The sequence below is a fragment of the Mustelus asterias genome, chromosome 1 (genome assembly GCF_964213995.1).
Source record: "Mustelus asterias chromosome 1, sMusAst1.hap1.1, whole genome shotgun sequence".
In the NCBI taxonomy this organism is placed as follows: domain Eukaryota; kingdom Metazoa; phylum Chordata; class Chondrichthyes; order Carcharhiniformes; family Triakidae; genus Mustelus; species Mustelus asterias.
In genome coordinates this window covers 166,861,421-166,878,982 of record NC_135801.1, presented here as the reverse complement: position 1 = coordinate 166,878,982, position 17,562 = coordinate 166,861,421, and the positions used below count along the sequence as shown (strand labels likewise).

Genomic DNA, 17,562 nt, shown 5'->3' with positions numbered 1-17,562 from the left:
GAGGGAATTAAAATCAGGCCCAGTATTGTGTCAACAGGGATAAGACAAAATTAACCATAGCTAAAGCTTTCTAGTCATTATATGATGTATCCACACTAATTTCGCTGTCGTCTATATTAATTTTATTGCACATTTTTCAGTTCCATTCGATTTAGAACCTATTTGACTTGAAGAAACAGTAACTGCATCTTAAAGTATGGAAAACAATAAAAAGTAATTAAAACAACATTTAAATTTGAGTTCAACTGTTTTTGAATGCTACAGGATGAAATTTCCTCGGACACGACAAACCCTCAGAAAACCAAAATGGACAAATTGATAGAAATCCTCAACAGCATGAGGAACAACAGTAGTGATGTGGACTCCAACCTCACCACATTCATGGAGGAGGCACAGAACTCTACCAACTCAGAGGAGATGCTAAGCGAGATAGTTAAAACTATTTATCACAAGGCTGTTACGGACAGGAGTTTTGCTTCAACGGCTGCCAGATTGTGCGACAAAATGTCTCTCTTCATGGTGGAAGGAACTAAATTCCGAAGCTTGCTCCTCAATATGTTGCAGGTAAGGATGGGTTTGGTTGTTATATAGAAGTTACAACATGGAAGCAGGCCGTACATTCCAACCAGTTATCCACTGCATGAGTAGTTGCATTAATCCCATGTACTCTGCTATGTTCCCCGATCCCTTGGTCTCCCACAATACTGTCGAGCATTTTTAAATGTTGCTATGATATTTGCTTCAGTCACCAATTCCAGGACTGAATTCCAGTACTGCATTCCGCAGCCTCACATCCTTGTTCTGTCTGTCCCAGATCTCCTTATTCTAGACTCTTCAACAGTTAGAAACTTTTAGTTTCTATCTATTTTCATTCTCTATTGTCTCATAGTGGGTCAAAATAGTCCCAATTTTTCACTTTTTTTTGTGCCTGTATTTCTCAGATTAGACAAAACTTGGTGAATGGCACACTCTCTGTTGACACAATTCCCCCCCATCCTCCGTCTTCCCCCCCCCCTCCCCCCCCGGCCCCATACTATGGAGCCCAAAACTCTACACTGCGCATCAACTGTGGGCTTACAAAGATTTTAGCAAGATTCACCATTATACCTTGCCTCTGCCTTTTATATTCTATAGCCCTCACCATAAAACTCAGCAATCCATTTGCTTTGTAAGGCCTTATCCACTTTGGGTGCTGCTTTTAATGTATTATGGTCCTGAATCCTCAATTTCCCCTGTTCTCCATGTCACTGGTTTTGCTCTATTCAACGTTTAACTATTATTTTTATAACCAATATATACCACCTCATTTTTACAGACATTAAAATTCCATCTGCAAATGTTTTGTCCATATTAATATCCACTTTAGCTTTCTTTGGTCCTCCAAAATTATTTACCATGCCTCCTATTTTGGTATCATTTTCAAATGTGAACCTCCCTCGCGTTATCCTTAAATCATCGATGTGCACATTTGTTGTGACATGCTGTTGCTACAGAAACACAACTAACTCTCATGGAGCAAGTAGACAAATTATTAAGAGACACTGCAATCACCTGACTGCATCATAAAACGTTAAGCTAAGAGCTATTTTACTGCTATGCTTGTTGGCCTTGTTAACCATGTGTATGATTTAAAACTACTCACTGCACAGTGAATCATTAAGTATGATACTAAGCTATGTAAATTAGAAGGGCTCTAGGTTTGGTTTTAGCTGCAATGCCCCCGTAATCAATAGTCTGCCAACCCTCATTGTCTGGGATTTATTTAGCACCTTCCATGATGTCAGGATTTCCAAATGTATTTCATAGCCAGTTACTTATTTTGAATCATAGGCAGATGGAACAGACAATTTGCACAGATGAATTAGCAGTTAATCCATTTTGGTGGCATTGGTTAAGAGATAAACGTTGAGCAAGACACTGTGTAAACTGCCTTGCTCTTACTTAAGTTGTACCAAGGGGTCTTTCACATGCACATGAACAGGTATTTCAAGCCTTGGTGTAATGCTTCATCTGAAATTTAGCTTCTTTAACAATGCAATGTACCTTCAGTATTACACTGAAGAAACAGCCGAGATTTTGTGCTCACATTCTTTTGTGGGGAAGCGGGCGTCTTGAACCCACAATTATCCGAGTCTGGGCCAATCAGAGCTAATGACTGAGCAAACTGACATTGATACTGCTAATTTAGTCAAAATTTTGTGTAGAGCTCCTCCAACTGCTTAATAAATTCTTCATTCATTGGCACCCTAAGCCATTGGCTCAGGCTGGATAGTGTACTTTAGACATTTATTCTAGAGTCTTTCATTTTTATCTTTAGAGGTTAAAAAGAGATTTCACATAACTTCATCTTAGACGTCAAATGAATTGGGCAAAATCCACAATGAGACAAATTGTCCATTGTCTGTGGGAGGGATGGGCTAAATGCCTTTTCTCGAGACATGGCTATAAATTTGTGTACGGCATTAGTTTTTTCCCTGGAACATGAAGACAATGAGGATGAAATAGGGTGGGGCAGGGCAGTGCGACGTGAGAAATCAACTGCAAACATGAATGGGTTACACCTGCAGCCTCTCCAGAGGTCTGTGGTTAGACTTGCTAGCCATCTCAATGCTATAGATAATATGATGGGAGGAAAAGGCGATGTTACAAGAACAGGGGACATGTGTCTGAAAACTGGACAGTTTTTAAGCTGCCATCACCTGATTTTCCTTCTCACCAACATCTTTGGTCTAACTGTATGGCTGGGAACCTCTTTGCAGCTGCTCCCACTCCATCACCAACACTTCAATAAAATGTAGCAAGAACTGGTGAGACCACATCTAGAGTAGTGTGAGCAGTTTTGGTCCCCTTATTTAAGGAAAGATATTATTTCACTCGGATGAACATAAGAACATAAGAACGAGGAGCAGGAGTAGGCCATCTGGCCCCTCGAGCCTGCTCCACCATTCAGTAAGATCATAGAACATAGAACAGTACAGCACAGAACAGGCCCTTCGCCCACGATGTTGTGCCGAGCTTTATCTGAAACCAAGATCAAGCTATCCCACTCCCTATCATCCTGGTGTGCTCCATGTGCCTATCCAGTAACCGCTTAAATGTTCCTAAAGTGTCTGACTCCACTATCACTGCAGGCAGTCCATTCCACACCCCAACCACTCTCTGCGTAAAGAACCTACCTCTGATATCCTTCCTATATCTCCCACCACGAACCCTATAGTTATGCCCCCTTGTAATTGCTCCATCCACCCGAGGAAATAGTCTTTGAACGTTCACTCTATCTATCCCCTTCATCATTTTATAAACCTCTATTAAGTCTCCCCTCAGCCTCCTCCGCTCCAGAGGGAACAGCCCTAGCTCCCTCAACCTTTCCTCATAAGACCTACCCTCCAAACCAGGCAGCATCCTGGTAAATCTCCTCTGCACTCTTTCCAGCGCTTCCACATCCTTCTTATAGTGAGGTGACCAGAACTGCACACAATATTCCAAATGTGGTCTCACCAAGGTCCTGTACAGTTGCAGCATAACCCCACGGCTCTTAAACTCCAACCCCCTGTTAATAAAAGCTAACACACTATAGGCCTTCTTCACAGCTCTTGGCTGATCTTTTTGTGGACTCAGCTCCACTTACCCGCCCGCTCACCATAACTCTTAATTCCTTTACTGTTCAAAAATATATCCATCTTTGCCTTAAAAACATTCAATGAGGTAGCCTTAACTGCTTCATTGGGCAAGAAATTCCACAGATTCACAATCCTTTCTGTGAAGAAGTTTCTCCTCAACTCAGTCCTAAATTTGCTTCTCCTTATTTTGAGGCTATGCCCCCCTAGTTCTAGTTTCACCCATCAGTGGAAACAACTTCCCTACTTCTATCTTATCTAGTCACTTTATAATCTTATATGTTTCTATCAGATCTCCCCTCATTCTCCTGAATTCCAATGAGTATAGCCCCAGTCTACTAAGTCTCTCCTCATAAGCCAACCCCCTCAACTCCGGAATCAACCTAGTGAATCTCCTCTGCAACCCCTCCAGTGCCAGTATATCCTTTCTCAAGTAAGGAGACCAAAACTGTACACAGTACTCCAGGTGTGGCCTCACCAGCACCTTATACAGCTACAACATAACCTCGCTGTTTTTAAACTCCTCTAGCAATAAAGGACAAAATTCCATTTGCCTTCTTAATTACCTGCTGCACCTGCAAACCAACTCCTTGAGATTCCTACACAAGGACACCCAGTTCCCTCTGCACAGCAGCATGCTGAAATTTTTTGCCATTTAAATAATAGTCCATTTTGCTGTTATTCCCACCAAAATGGATGACCTCACGTTTACATGATCCTGCTTGCTGGTTTTGAGGCAGTCTACATGTACCTGGATCTGGCAGCATCGGGGGTAATTTTAACCCCCACTTGAAATCCCAAACCCAAGACACCTTGAACTCACCCACTTGTAGTTTTAACGGACATGGGACAGGAGGAGGGCAGCCAACCTGCTTCAAGAGATTGTTAGCTCATTCACATAATTTAGCAGCATGCCTCAAATTGTAGCTCCCTTCTAGCTCAAATGCTGGCCAGCTGCGATTCCCAGACTCTAAGAAAGCCAACAACGGGAGGGATGCAGGACTGATGTGTGGAAGAGACCAGCGCTTTTCCAGCACTGATTGTGGGCCTGGAGAAGCTGATGTGCTTCTCACCCACACTCCAATCAAACCAGCAACCCCCACCACCCCACCCCGGGATTAAAAACTATTCCCTCCATCACCAGCCTGGGACCAATGACAACTCTCCCATTCCCAACCCAGGATCACCAAACACTCACCCTACAATCCTCTCACCAACCACTCTCACCATCCCCACCCTGGGATCGTCATTCATCCCACACTGTCCCACTGGACAGTGAAGAAGGTTATCTCCAATTGCAACGGGATCTTGATCAATTGGGCCAATGGGCTGACGAATGGCAGGTGGAGTTTAATTTAGACAAATGCGAGGTGATGCATTTTGGTTGATTGAAACAGGGCAGGACTTAGTCAGTTAATGGTAGGGTGTTGGGGAGAATTACAGAACAAAGAGATCTAGGGGTACATGTTCATAGCTCCTTGAAAGTGGAGTCACAGGTGGACAGAGTGGTGAAGAAGGCATTTGGCATGCTTGGTTTCATCGGTCAGATCATTGAATACAGGAGTTGGAATGCCTTGTTGAAGTTGTACAAGACATTGGTAAGGCCACACTTGGAATACTGTGTGCAATTCTGGTCACCCTATTATAGAAAGGATATTATTAAACTAGAAAGAGTGCAGAAAAGATTTACTAGGATGCTACCAGGATTTGATGGTTTGAGTTATAAGGAGAGTTATAAGGAGAGTTATAAAACGGTTGATGAAGGAAGGGCCGTGGATGTCGTCTATATGGATTTCAGTAAGGCATTTGACATGGCAGGTTGGTTAAGAAGGTTAAGGCTCATGGGATACAAGGAGAAGTGGCTAGATGGGTGGAGAACTGGCTTGGCCATAGGAGACAGAGGGTAGTGGTCGAAGGGTCTTTTTCCGGCTGGAGGTCTGTGACCAGTGGTGTTCCGCAGGGCTCTATACTGGGACCTCTGCTATTTGTGATATATATAAATGATTTGGAAGAAGGTGTAACTGGTATAATCAGCAAGTTTGCGGATGACACGAAGATGGCTGGACTTGCGGATAGCGAAGAGCATTGTCAGGCAATACAGCAGGATATAGATAGGCTGGAAAATTGGGCGGAGAGGTGGCAGATGGAGTTTAATCCGGATAAATGCGAAGTGATGCATTTTGGAAGAAATAATGTAGGGAGGAGTTATACAATAAATGGCAGAGTCATCAGGAGTATAGAAACACAGAGGGACCTAGGTGTGCAAGTCCACACATCCTTGAAGGTGGCAACACAGGTGGAGAAGGTGGTGAAGAAGGCATATGGTATGCTTGCCTTTATAGGACGGGGTATAGAGTATAAAAGCTGGAGTCTGATGATGCAGCTGTATAGAACGCTGGTTAGGCCACATTTGGAGTACTGCGTCCAGTTCTGGTCGCCGCACTACCAGAAGGACGTGGAGGCGTTAGAGAGAGTGCAGAGAAGGTTTACCAGGATGTTGCCTGGTATGGAGGGTCTTAGCTATGAGGAGAGATTGGGTAGACTGGGGTTGTTCTCCTTGGAAAGACGGAGAATGAGGGGAGATCTAATAGAGGTGTACAAGATTATGAAGGGTATAGATAGGGTGAACAGTGGGAAGCTTTTTCCCAGGTCGGAGGTGACGAACACGAGAGGTCACGGGCTCAAGGTGAGAGGGGCGAAGTATAACTCAGATATCAGAGGGACGTTTTTTACACAGAGGGTCGTGGGGGCCTGGAATGCGCTGCCAAGTAGGGTGGTGGAGGCAGGCACGCTGACATCGTTTAAGACTTACCTGGATAGTCACATGAGTAGCCTGGGAATGGAGGGATACAAACGATTGGTCTAGTTGGACCAAGGAGCGGCACAGGCTTGGAGGGCCGAAGGGCCTGTTTCCTGTGCTGTACTGTTCTTTGTTCTTTGAGAGGCTGGATAGACTGGGACTTTTTTCTCTGGAGCGTAGGAGGCTGAGGAGTGATCTTATAGAGGTCTATAAAATAATGAGGGGCACAAATCAGCTGGATAATCAATATCTTTTCCCAAATGTAACAGAGTCTAAAACTAGAGGGCACAGGTTTAAGGTGAGAGGGGAGAGATACAAAAGTGTCCAGAGGGGCAATGTTTTTTACACAGGGTGGTGAGTGTCTGGAACAAGCTGCCAGAGATAGTAGTAGAGGCGGGTACAATTTTGTCTTTTAAAAAGCATTTAGATAGTTACATGGGTATAGAGGGATATGGGCCAAATGCGGGCATTTGGGATTAGCTTAGGGGTTTAAAAAAAAGGGCGGCATGGACAAGTTGGGCCAAAGGGCCTGTTTCCATGCTGTAAACCTCTATGACTCTATGACACTCCACCCAGGGATCACCAACTACTCTCCCCACCCTACCCTGGAATTATCAAGCACTCTTGCCACCCTGCACCCGTATTATCAACTATTCCCCTACCCTTATCTTGGAATATCCAACCACTCTCCCTATTTCCATCCTCGGATCACCAACTATTCCCCCCCGTCTCATGTGAATACTGACCATTCCCCCCACCCTGGGACCACCAATCATTCCCGCAACCACACATCCTGACCATCAACCATTCCCCACTCCATTTTGGGATTACTGACCACTTGACCCATCCCCACCCTGGAATCACCCACAGCTTTCTCCTCCCCCCTGCTCCCCTCCACCCCCCCCCCCCCCCCCCCCCCCCCCCGAATAACCCCCTATCGCTGCCCCTCTAACTTCCCCCATTCCCCGATCGCTGGCCTCCCGGACCTGTCTGGGCCAGCCTAGCCCAGCCACAACCACTCTCTTCCCGTTTTCCCCCCCCAACCCCACCAGCAGCCCTGACCAACCCCACCCCAGTCCCGATGGCTAGCTCCGATTGCTGGCCTCCCTCCCTCTGTCACCACCGAGTGCAGCGGGATCCACCACCCCCACCAATCTCCCCCCAGAGGTCCTGCTCCCTTTGGCACTGCCCGATGCCTGATGGGCAGTGCCAAGGTGCCCCCTTGGGCATTGCTATTTTGCCCCTTGGGCAGTACCAGGGGGTCAGGCTGGCACTGCTAAGCTAGCAATCCCCAGAGGGCACCCCCCTTTACCCCCAACCTCCTGGGGGGCCTCCATGGTCTCCCTTCACTCCAGCGGGATCAGGCTGCCAGCTTCCTGCAAGTGAGGAGCAATAGTAAACCCCGCTGGAGTGAAGCACTACTGGCAGGGAGTGGAGAGACTCCAGCGGGTCCAGAGATTTCAGTCCAGGGCCTGCTAATCACGTTGAAATCACAATTTAAATAATTTATGCAGCTCCTCGCCAATTTCTGGTACGGAGCTGACAGCGCTGAAATCCAGTGCCCGGAGACTCGCAGAGGCCGTGGCGTCCAGCAGGGAACCCGCTAAACAGCCTCTGCATGAGTCCCCTGGCCCACTGCACTGCCAAAGCCGCGTAGCGGGCTGGAAGAATCACCCCCCATTATTTTGGGATATATGTGGTATGTGAGTAATTTGCAACATGGCAAGATAGTCAGTATGGTTTGCTGAGGAGGAACGGGTGAATTTACACCTTTGGTGTCACCACTAGGGGTTCTGCTCACCTTGTGACTGAATATATTCAAGAGCACTGAATAGAAATTGATGCCAAGAATTGTCAATAACCGTATTATCAATACATTATGCGACCAAGACGATAGGAGGCGAAACAGATGCATTTTGGTCTTTTCTGTCTCGCAATTCCTGTATTCTGTCGGTTGCACTACTTGACTATTTCCACTCATTTGGCTTCTCAGTGCAATATTAGGGGCTGAATTTTAGACAGCCCATTGGGGTGGGAACGCACAGCAGCCGGGTTTATTTTACTGCGGAAGAGGCCTCGCATCAGTCTCCTGGTGGTATGGAAAGCTCTTTCAGTTCAGTCAGAGGGTGGAAGAGATATGGGATTTCAGGCCACGGCTGACAGGATGTCAGTTAGGTTCATTAAAGAGATAAAATTGACACCCTTTGTCCCTGACGTCCACCACCCGATCGAGGGACCCAGAATCAGGTGGGAGAGTGTCTGCTGAAAACCAGCCCTCACCCTTGCCTCTTGCCTTTTATACCATGTGCCCCCACCCCACCACCAACACCACCACATCCCCATGTCCACCATTCCACCATCACTCATCTAGGCCTCTGGTGGGTGGAGTGCTGGCAGCAGCTACCAATCCTGCTGGCGCTGACAGCAGTGACCAGCTGCTGGCCTCCAGTTGGCCAGTAGCTCTCAGTCGGTGGGATATTCAGCACCAGGAACCTCAATCACAGGGAAGGCCAGGCCTGAAGTGCCCGGAAGGACAGTTGATTCCGGCAAGCGTCTCCCAATGTTCCCCACTAGCTCTACATAGAAAATAGGGGCAGGAATAGGCCATTCAGCCCATCTAGCCTGCTCCACCATTCAATATGATCAGGGCTGATCCTCTATCTCAATGTCATACTCCCATGATTCCCCTTTCATTAACTCATGTTGATTTTGTCTAATCTCATTGATAATAGACTCTGGCATTTTCCTACTACTGATGTTAGATTAACCAGCCTGTAATTCACTATTTTCTCCCTCCCTCCTCTTTTAACTAGCGGGGTTGGGTTTTCCACCCTCCAGTCTGCCGGGGCTGTTCCAGAATCTACAGAATTTTGGAAGATGATAACCAACACATCCACTATTTCCATGGCTACCTCTTATAGTGCCCTGGGGTGTAGATTATCCAGCCATAGAAATCATAGAAACCCTACAGTACTGAAAGAGGCCAATCAGCCCATCGAGTCTGCACCAACCACAATCCCACCCAGGCCCTACCCCCATATCCCTACATATTTTACCCGCTAATCCCTCTAACCTACGCATCCCAGGACACTAAGGGGCAGTTTTAGCATGGCCAATCAACCTAACCCACACATCTTTGGACTTAAGCCCTGGGGGTTAAACCCTGGGGGATAAGCCCTGAGGGTTTATCAGTTTTCAGTCCCATTAATTTCCCCAGCACTATATATTTTATTATTATTAATTTCCTTCAATTCCCCTTTCTCTCTAAACCCTTGGTTTCCTAGCATGTCTGGGAAGTTATTTGTATCTTCCTCCATGAAGCAGAACTAAAATAGCTGTTTAATTGTTCTGCCATTTCCTTGTTCTTTATTATAAATTCTCCTGTTTCGGACTACAAGGAAACTACATTTGTCTTCGCTTTTACATATTTATGTTATTTACATGCTTTTATGTTGTTTGTAAGTTTATTCTCATAGTCTATTTTTCCCAATTTAATCCATCTCTTGGTCGTCTGCTGAAATCCGAATTGCTCCCAATTCTCAGGCTTGCTACTTTCGCTAGCAACTTTACATGTCTCCTCTTTGGATCCAATATTAATCTTAATTTCTTTTGTTAACAATGGTTGAGCTGCTTTTCTTGTTGTGCTTTTCTTGTTGTGCTTTTCTTGTTGTGCATTCCAGGAAGGAATGTATAACTGTTGCAATGCATACATTTCTTCCCTAAATATTCACCATTGTCTATCCACTGATAAACCTGTTAATGAAGTTTCTCAATCCATCTTGGCCAACTCACGCCTCATATCTTCATAGTTTCCTTTGTTTAAGTTAGGACCCTAACTTCAGATTGAACTTTCCACTTTCCATCCTAATGAAGAATTCCATCATGTTGTGATCACTTTTCCCCAAAGAACCCCACAAAACAAGATTATTTATTAACCCCTTCTCTTTGCATAATGCCAAATCTAGGATAGCATGTTCCCTCATTGGTTCTCCAACTGGTGGGCAAGACCCCCGTCAGCCCCACAAAATCCCTGATTACCTTGTGCCAAAATCTGACAATTAGCACACATTACACAATCAATTTGAGGATAAACTTTACATTCTCTCTCACTGTCTGATTTTTTTTTTTGTAAATGTACTCTTCGTTTTCATTTCCCTTGCCCACTTCAGCCACAGTTCACTATCCCAGTTCATCATCCTATGCCATTCTTCAGCTAGCCATTGGAATATGGATGACCTGTCCTTCTTATTTTATCTCTTATCTGTCTTATCATCAACTGACTGCACTAGTAAAATTTCTGAAATATTGGATGATTTTATCCAGGGATAGATTAAGCATCAGTCTGAAGAGGATTAAATAGGGAGGGACTGCATTCTGAGTGACTGACAACAAAACAAAAACCTACAAAAAAAGTTACAGTATTAGTAACAGGGAATGAAATAAAGTAGGATTAGGAGAAAAGTTAGGGATCAGCAAACATAACATAATTAAATTTAATTTTGAAATGAATAAGGAGAAAGCACAGTCAAACTTAATTGAAGAAAAATATTCAGATGGAGATGCAAGAGTGCTTAAATGTGTTGAAAGAAAAAAGTAACTTGTTAGAGTGTGAAGCAACAGTTGGAAAGATTTAACTGTGAGATTGATACAACACAGTCTAAGAAAATTTCAGCGGGGGAAAAATGGTTCTGTGGAATGAGCTGAAGAAAAGCTTTCGGCCATTGTAAAGAAAAAGGTATTTGCCAAGACATTAGAAAAATGAGTGTCATTAAGAAGGGAGTGTAAGCACTCATAAAAAAGATTATTACGGTAGTTGCGGAAATGGCACAGTAGCTTAATGAATGCTTTGCTTTAATATTTACGGAGGAGGCTGAAGGAAGACTTCATTGGTGGTGGAAGAGCTTGTGGATGAAGAGTAAAAAGTCAATCAGTGTATATATATATATATTAATAAATAAAGAGTTCTTAATGGACTCAGATTGCTAAACATTTATTGTCCAGGACCAAATGGTAATTGCCCAGATAACGGAAAGAGATTACTGATGAAGTCGTGGAGGTACTAGCCATGAAGTTTCAAAATATATTTGCGATAGCAGATGTATCCAAGAACCACAGTGTGGGAAATTGTTTTTATTAATTCGTGGGGCCTGGGGATCCTCACTATAAGAAGGATGTGGAAGCGCTGGAAAGAGTGCAGAGGAGATTTACCAGGATGCTGCCTGGTTTGGAGGGTAGGTCTTATGAGGAAAGGTTGAGGGAGCTAGGGCTGTTCTCTCTGGAGCGGAGGAGGCTGAGGGGAGACTTAATAGAGGTTTATAAAATGATGAAGGGGATAGATAGAGTGAACGTTCAAAGACTATTTCCTCGGGTGGATGGAGCAATTACAAGGGGGCATAACTATAGGGTTCGTGGTGGGAGATATAGGAAGGATATCAGAGGTAGGTTCTTTACACAGAGAGTGGTTGGGGTGTGGAATGGACTGCCTGCAGTGATAGTGGAGTCAGACACTTTGGGAACATTTAAGCGGTTATTGGATGGGCACATGGAGCACACCAGGATGATAGGGAGTGGGATAGCTTGATCTTGGTTTCAGATAAAGCTCGGCACAACATCGTGGGCCGAAGGGCCTGTTCTGTGCTGTACTGTTCTATGTTCTATGTTCATTTCTGGTTGGCCCAGCATTTATTGCCCATCTCTAGTTGCCCTTGATCAGAGGGCAATTGAGAGTCAACCATATTGCTGTGGCTCCAGAGTCACATGTAGGCCAGACCAGGTAAGGACAGCAGATTCTCCTTTCCTGATGGGTTTTTCCAAAAATCAATAATGAATTCATGGTCATCAGTAGATTCTTAATTCCAGATTTTTTTATTGAATTCAAATTGCACCATCTGCTGTGGCGGGATTTGAACCTGGGTCCCTAGAACATTGGCTGAGTTTCTAGAATAATAGTCTAGCGATGATACCACTAGGCCATCATCTCCCCCAAATATAAATAACCTTAGGAATTGAACCTGCGCTGTTGCCATTGTTCTGCATATATTCAAAAAGGAGAAAAAGGAATAAACCAAGTAATTATTGAAGTTACTGTGAAAATCCCCAAGACGCCACACTCCAGTACCTGTTTGGATACACTGAGGGAGAATTTAGCATGGCCAATGTTATAGTAGGAAAATGATCATCGGCCATAATTAGAGATAAAATAAATGGATATTTAAAAGAACCTGGATGAATGAAATAGCATCAAATGAATATGTGAAAGATACATCACATTTAACCAACTGAATATATTTTTAAGAGAACAATTGAAGCAGTTGAAGGCACACTAGTAATGACTCCAACCAGTGGAGAGTTTTCCCACTGATTCCCATTAACCCCACTTTTGCAAGGACTCCTTGATGTCACACTCGGTCAAATGCTATCTTGATGTCAAGGGCAGTCAATCTCACCTCACCTCTGAAGTTTAGCTCTTTTGTCCATCTTTGAACCAAAGCTGTATTGAGGTCTGGAGCGGAGTGGTCCTGGCGGACCTCAAACTGAGCATCAGGGAGTGAGCAGATTATTGTTAAGCAGTTGCCATTTGATAGAACTGTTAGTGACCGCTTCCATCACTTTAGTGAAGATCGAGAGTGTACGGATGGGGACATAATTGGCTGGGTTGGATTTGTGCTGTTTTGTGTATGCGACACACCTGGGTCATTTTCCACATTGCCGGGCATGGTGGCACAGTGGTTAGCACTGCTGCCTCACAGAGCCAGGGACCCAGGTTCGATTCCTAGCTTGGGTCACTGTCTGTGTGGAGTCTGCACGTTCTCCCCTTGTCTGTGTAGGTTTCCTTTGGGTGCTCCAGTTTCCTCCCACAATCCAAAAGACGTGCTGGTTAGGTGCATTGGTCATGCTAAATTCTCCCTCAGTGTACCTGAACAGGTGCCTGAGTGTGGTGACTCGGGGATTTTCACAATAACTTCGTTGCAGTGTTAATGTAAGCCTACTTGTGACACTAATAAATAAATTTAAAAGACACCAGTGTTGTAGCTGTACTGAAACAGCTTGGCTAGTGGGCACAGCAAGTTCTGGAGTGGAATATTTTCAGGGCATTTGCAGTATCCAGTGCCTTCAGCCCTTTCTTGATATTATGTGCAGTGAATCAAATTGGCTTAAGACTAGCATCTGTGATGCTGGGACCTCCTGAGGAGGCTGTGGTGAAGGAGTTAGGTAAGTGTGAAATGTTGTTTAATACTGATAAATGTGAGGTAATATGTTTTCGATGAATAAGAAAGAGTAGAAATTATAGAAAGGATATTATTAAATTAGAAAGAGTGCAGAAACGATTTACGAGGATGCCACCAGGACTTGATGGTTTGAGCTATAAGGAGAGGCTGGATAGACTGGGACTTTTTTCTCTGGAGCGAAGGAGGCTGAGGGGGTGATCTTATAGAGGTCTATAAAATAATGAGGGGCATAGATCAGCAAAATAGTCAATATCTTTTCCCAAAGGCAGGGGAGTATAAAACTAGAGGGCGTAGGTTTAAGGTGAGAGGGGAGAGATACAAAAGTGTCCAGAGGGGCAATTTTTTCACACAGAGGGTGGTGAGTGCCTGGAACAAACTGCCAGAGGTAGTAGTAGAGGCGGGTACAATTTTGTCTTTTAAAAAGCATTTAGATAGTTACACGGGTAAGATGGGTATAGAGGGATATGGGCCAAATGCGGGCAATTGGGATTAGCTTAGGGATTTTTTTAAAAAGGGCAGCGTGGACAAGTTGGGCCAAAGGGCCTGTTTCCATGCTGTAAACCTCTATGACCTTAAATTATAATTTTTTCAATGCATAAAAGGTGTGGACAGTTTTTTTTAAATTTCAAAATGCTCATGAGCTTTGGATATGCTTATTGAGAAAGATTGAATGCAAAACTACAGTTCATGGTGGCTCTATGAAGTTAGGACACTTCCAGAATCCTGTGTGCAGGTTTGGGTTTCTCAATACAGAAAAAAATCTAATGCAGATTTAGCAAGATGAGACCAAAAATAAGGGATCAAACATACGGGCAACGCTTGAGGAACTAAGCCTGTAGTCCTCTTGAAATGACAAGGTTGATGAATGATTGGTAGATGTTCTCAAAGTGATTAAAGGAACAGGTAAGGTGGGTAATAAGTCGACTATTTCAAGTGGTTGGTAAATTACAAAGCAAGGGGCCAAGTTGTCAAGCTGGATGCATGAAGGAGGAAATTAAAATAATCATTTCATTGCAATGTGTCACCACGTGTGGATTGCTTTGCTACAGGATGTGAGTGAAGCTTAGTTGATTACAGCATTTAAAAGTTTCATTTTCTATATTTTCTCCATCCACCAATGAAGGCACTGAGACAGCTTCAATACTGTAGTCCAGCAACAGCTATTTTTTAAAAGCAAAATACTGCAGAAGCTGGAAAAAACTCAGCAGGCCTGGCAGCATCCATGGAGAGAGAACACAGTTAATATTTTGAGTCTGTATGACTTTTTTTAGAGCTCATTTTTTTCACAGCTATTTATTAAATTTGCCCATAGTATGTGTGTAACACTGACAAAGCAATATTTATTCCCTATCCCAGTTTGCCCTCAGTGCATTGAGTCATGTAGTGCAGACTGTCATTATGAATAGGCCAGATCAGTTAGGGGTGTACTGTGGAGAACATTAGCGAATCAGTTTGATGTAATGATAATCCAGTAGCTTTCACAGCTATTTTTCTGGGGTTAACCCATGGTTGTCCAATAGAAGAGGTTGATTAGCCAGAGGAACTATATCGCTGTTACTTCATTATCGATGGGTCAAAATCCTGCAGTTCTTTCCTCATAATACTGGGGGTGTCCCTAAACCACGTGGACTGCAGCGATTCAGGAATGTGGCTCACCACCACCTCTTAAGGGCAATTAGGGATGGCAAATAAATGCTGGTACTCGTATCCTGTGAAAAAATAAAAAAAAGGCATGGATATAGCAACACTGTTTTAGCTGCATGCATACATTTAGGTGAAAAATACAGTGCAGACAAAAGTACTTTATATGTATGGTTACTTAGCAATCAGCTACGACCATTCAGTAACCAAGGAAGTAAAGCACTCACAATGATCAAACGAAACACTAGCACACTCTGCTATTCACCTTCCATTTTACTAACAAAGCCACAAAAAAGTGAAAACATACATTGATACATCTTACAAGTCTGTAATTTCCCAAGAAGAAAAGTCAGTCCCAAAGGATCAGCTTTAAACAAGACTGCTCCCCCCACCCCGCCCCATAACACGCTTTGAGTAACTGAGAGTAGGACTTCTGCCCCCTCACTGGGGACCATAAACTGCAGCCCCTGGTCTTCCTCCCCCGCCTCCTTCCTTTTTAAACATTGAATGACATTGGCAATTTTCTAATCCAAAGTCACAGTTCCCAAATTAGAAACACAATTAGCTGCCTGTGGATAGTGGCTGATATGTTGGTCAACAACATGCTAGCCCATAAATTGCCTGATTTTTAAAAATGTAATTGCACAACTTGCTGTGAGAAATGAACTTCTCAACTCAACCCAATGCCATAACACAAGGCAACCATGTCATTAACACGTGAAGGTTAAGTGTGAACAAATTTAACAAATCCCTACAGTGCAGAAGGAGACCATTCGGCCCATCAAGTGTGCACTGACTCTCCGACAGAGCATCTTTTACTCATGCTTACCCCCCTTCCCTGTACCCGTGATCCCACACATTTTTTCCCCCGAATCCCCCCACACATCTTGGGACACAAAATAGCGGTTTATCATGGCCAATCCACCTAGCCTACATATCTTTGATCTGTGGGATGAAACCAGAGTACCCGGAGGAAACCCACGCAGACACAGGGAAAACTCCACACAGACAGTCACCCAAGACCAGAATTGAACATGGGTCCTTGGCACTGTGAAGCAGCAGTACTAACCACTGTGCCACCGTGCCGTCCATTGTGCAATCGTTTAAGTCACTCTGTCTGAAGTTAAGTTTTCCATTGCCCAATCTTTGAAAATCCCTAATTTCCGATCAGTAGCCACTTAGAAAGTACCAGAAATGACTAACTAATTGCTAATGTAATGCCTTAATTGAAGAAAGGAGGGAGTCAGAGAGCAGGAGACCATCAGCCAGTTAGTCTGACATCTGTCATAGGAAAAATATTAGAATCCATTATAAAGGAGGTACTAGCAGGACATTTAGAACATCTTGATACAATCAGACAGTGAAAGGGAAATTATGTTTGACTCATTTATCAGAGTTATTTGCAGAAGTAAAAAGCAAGATGAATAAGGGGGAACTTGTAGATCTGGTGCACTTGAATCTCCAAAAGATGTTCAATAAGGTGCCACATTAAAAGATTATTACACAAAAGAAGAGTTCATGGTGTAGGGATTAACATATTAGTATGGCTAGGGACTTAACAAGATAGATGTTGAGAGGATGTTTCCTCTTGTGGGAGGACCTTGTTTAAAATTTATGGTTCTCCTATTTAAGACTGAGATGAGAATTATTTTTCTCTCAGAGGGTCATTATTGTTTGGAAATTTCTTCCTCAGTGAGTCTGGCTAATTGAATATATTTAAGGCTGAGTTGGACAAAGGAGTCGAGGGTTACGAGAGGCAGGAAAGCAGAGTTGCGAATACAATCTGATCAGTTATGATTTTATCAAATGGTGGAGGAGACTCAAGGGACGAATGGCCTATTTTTGCTCCCAATTCTTGTGCTTTTGAGATAGTAAATTTACCCCTTCTCTTGACGTGCAACACTGAAAACCATTGTGGCTCACCTATTGATCATACCCATTGATTTGTGAATTTGTGTACATTGAGGGTGAGTAAAAGCAGTCACAGCTCTTTGCACCAGAGACCCTGTACAGGTCTGCACATGGAGCATGAAGCAAAGCACCAAATTGGCAGCCCATGTGGGACTGTAATACTGAATGAGGGGAGAAAGGGGGAAAATTGGGTAGAGCAGAACTAAGTGCAGAATTCCCCAGCCCCTCCTGTGGTGGGATTTCTCCCCAAACGTAGTTGCCTCACCATTGGCCGTCACCAGGACAGAAGGAGAATCCCGTCCTAAGTGTCATACACTCTGTGCATTTACAGCTTTACATTTAATAAGCCTAATATTAGATGTAA

General features: G+C 43.9%; 1 protein-coding gene across 16 annotated transcripts in view; it reads left to right on the top strand.

Annotated features, from left to right (window-relative positions):
- The window catches only part of ctif (CBP80/20-dependent translation initiation factor), a 268,061-nt gene that overhangs the window by 234,559 nt on the left and 15,940 nt on the right, over nt 1-17,562 (top strand). For all 16 annotated transcript variants that reach the window (XM_078222542.1, XM_078222468.1, XM_078222532.1 and 13 more), the window contains one exon: nt 265-564. In XM_078222542.1, coding sequence (XP_078078668.1) covers nt 265-564 — 300 coding nt within the window. The remainder of the gene's footprint in view (nt 1-264; nt 565-17,562) is intronic.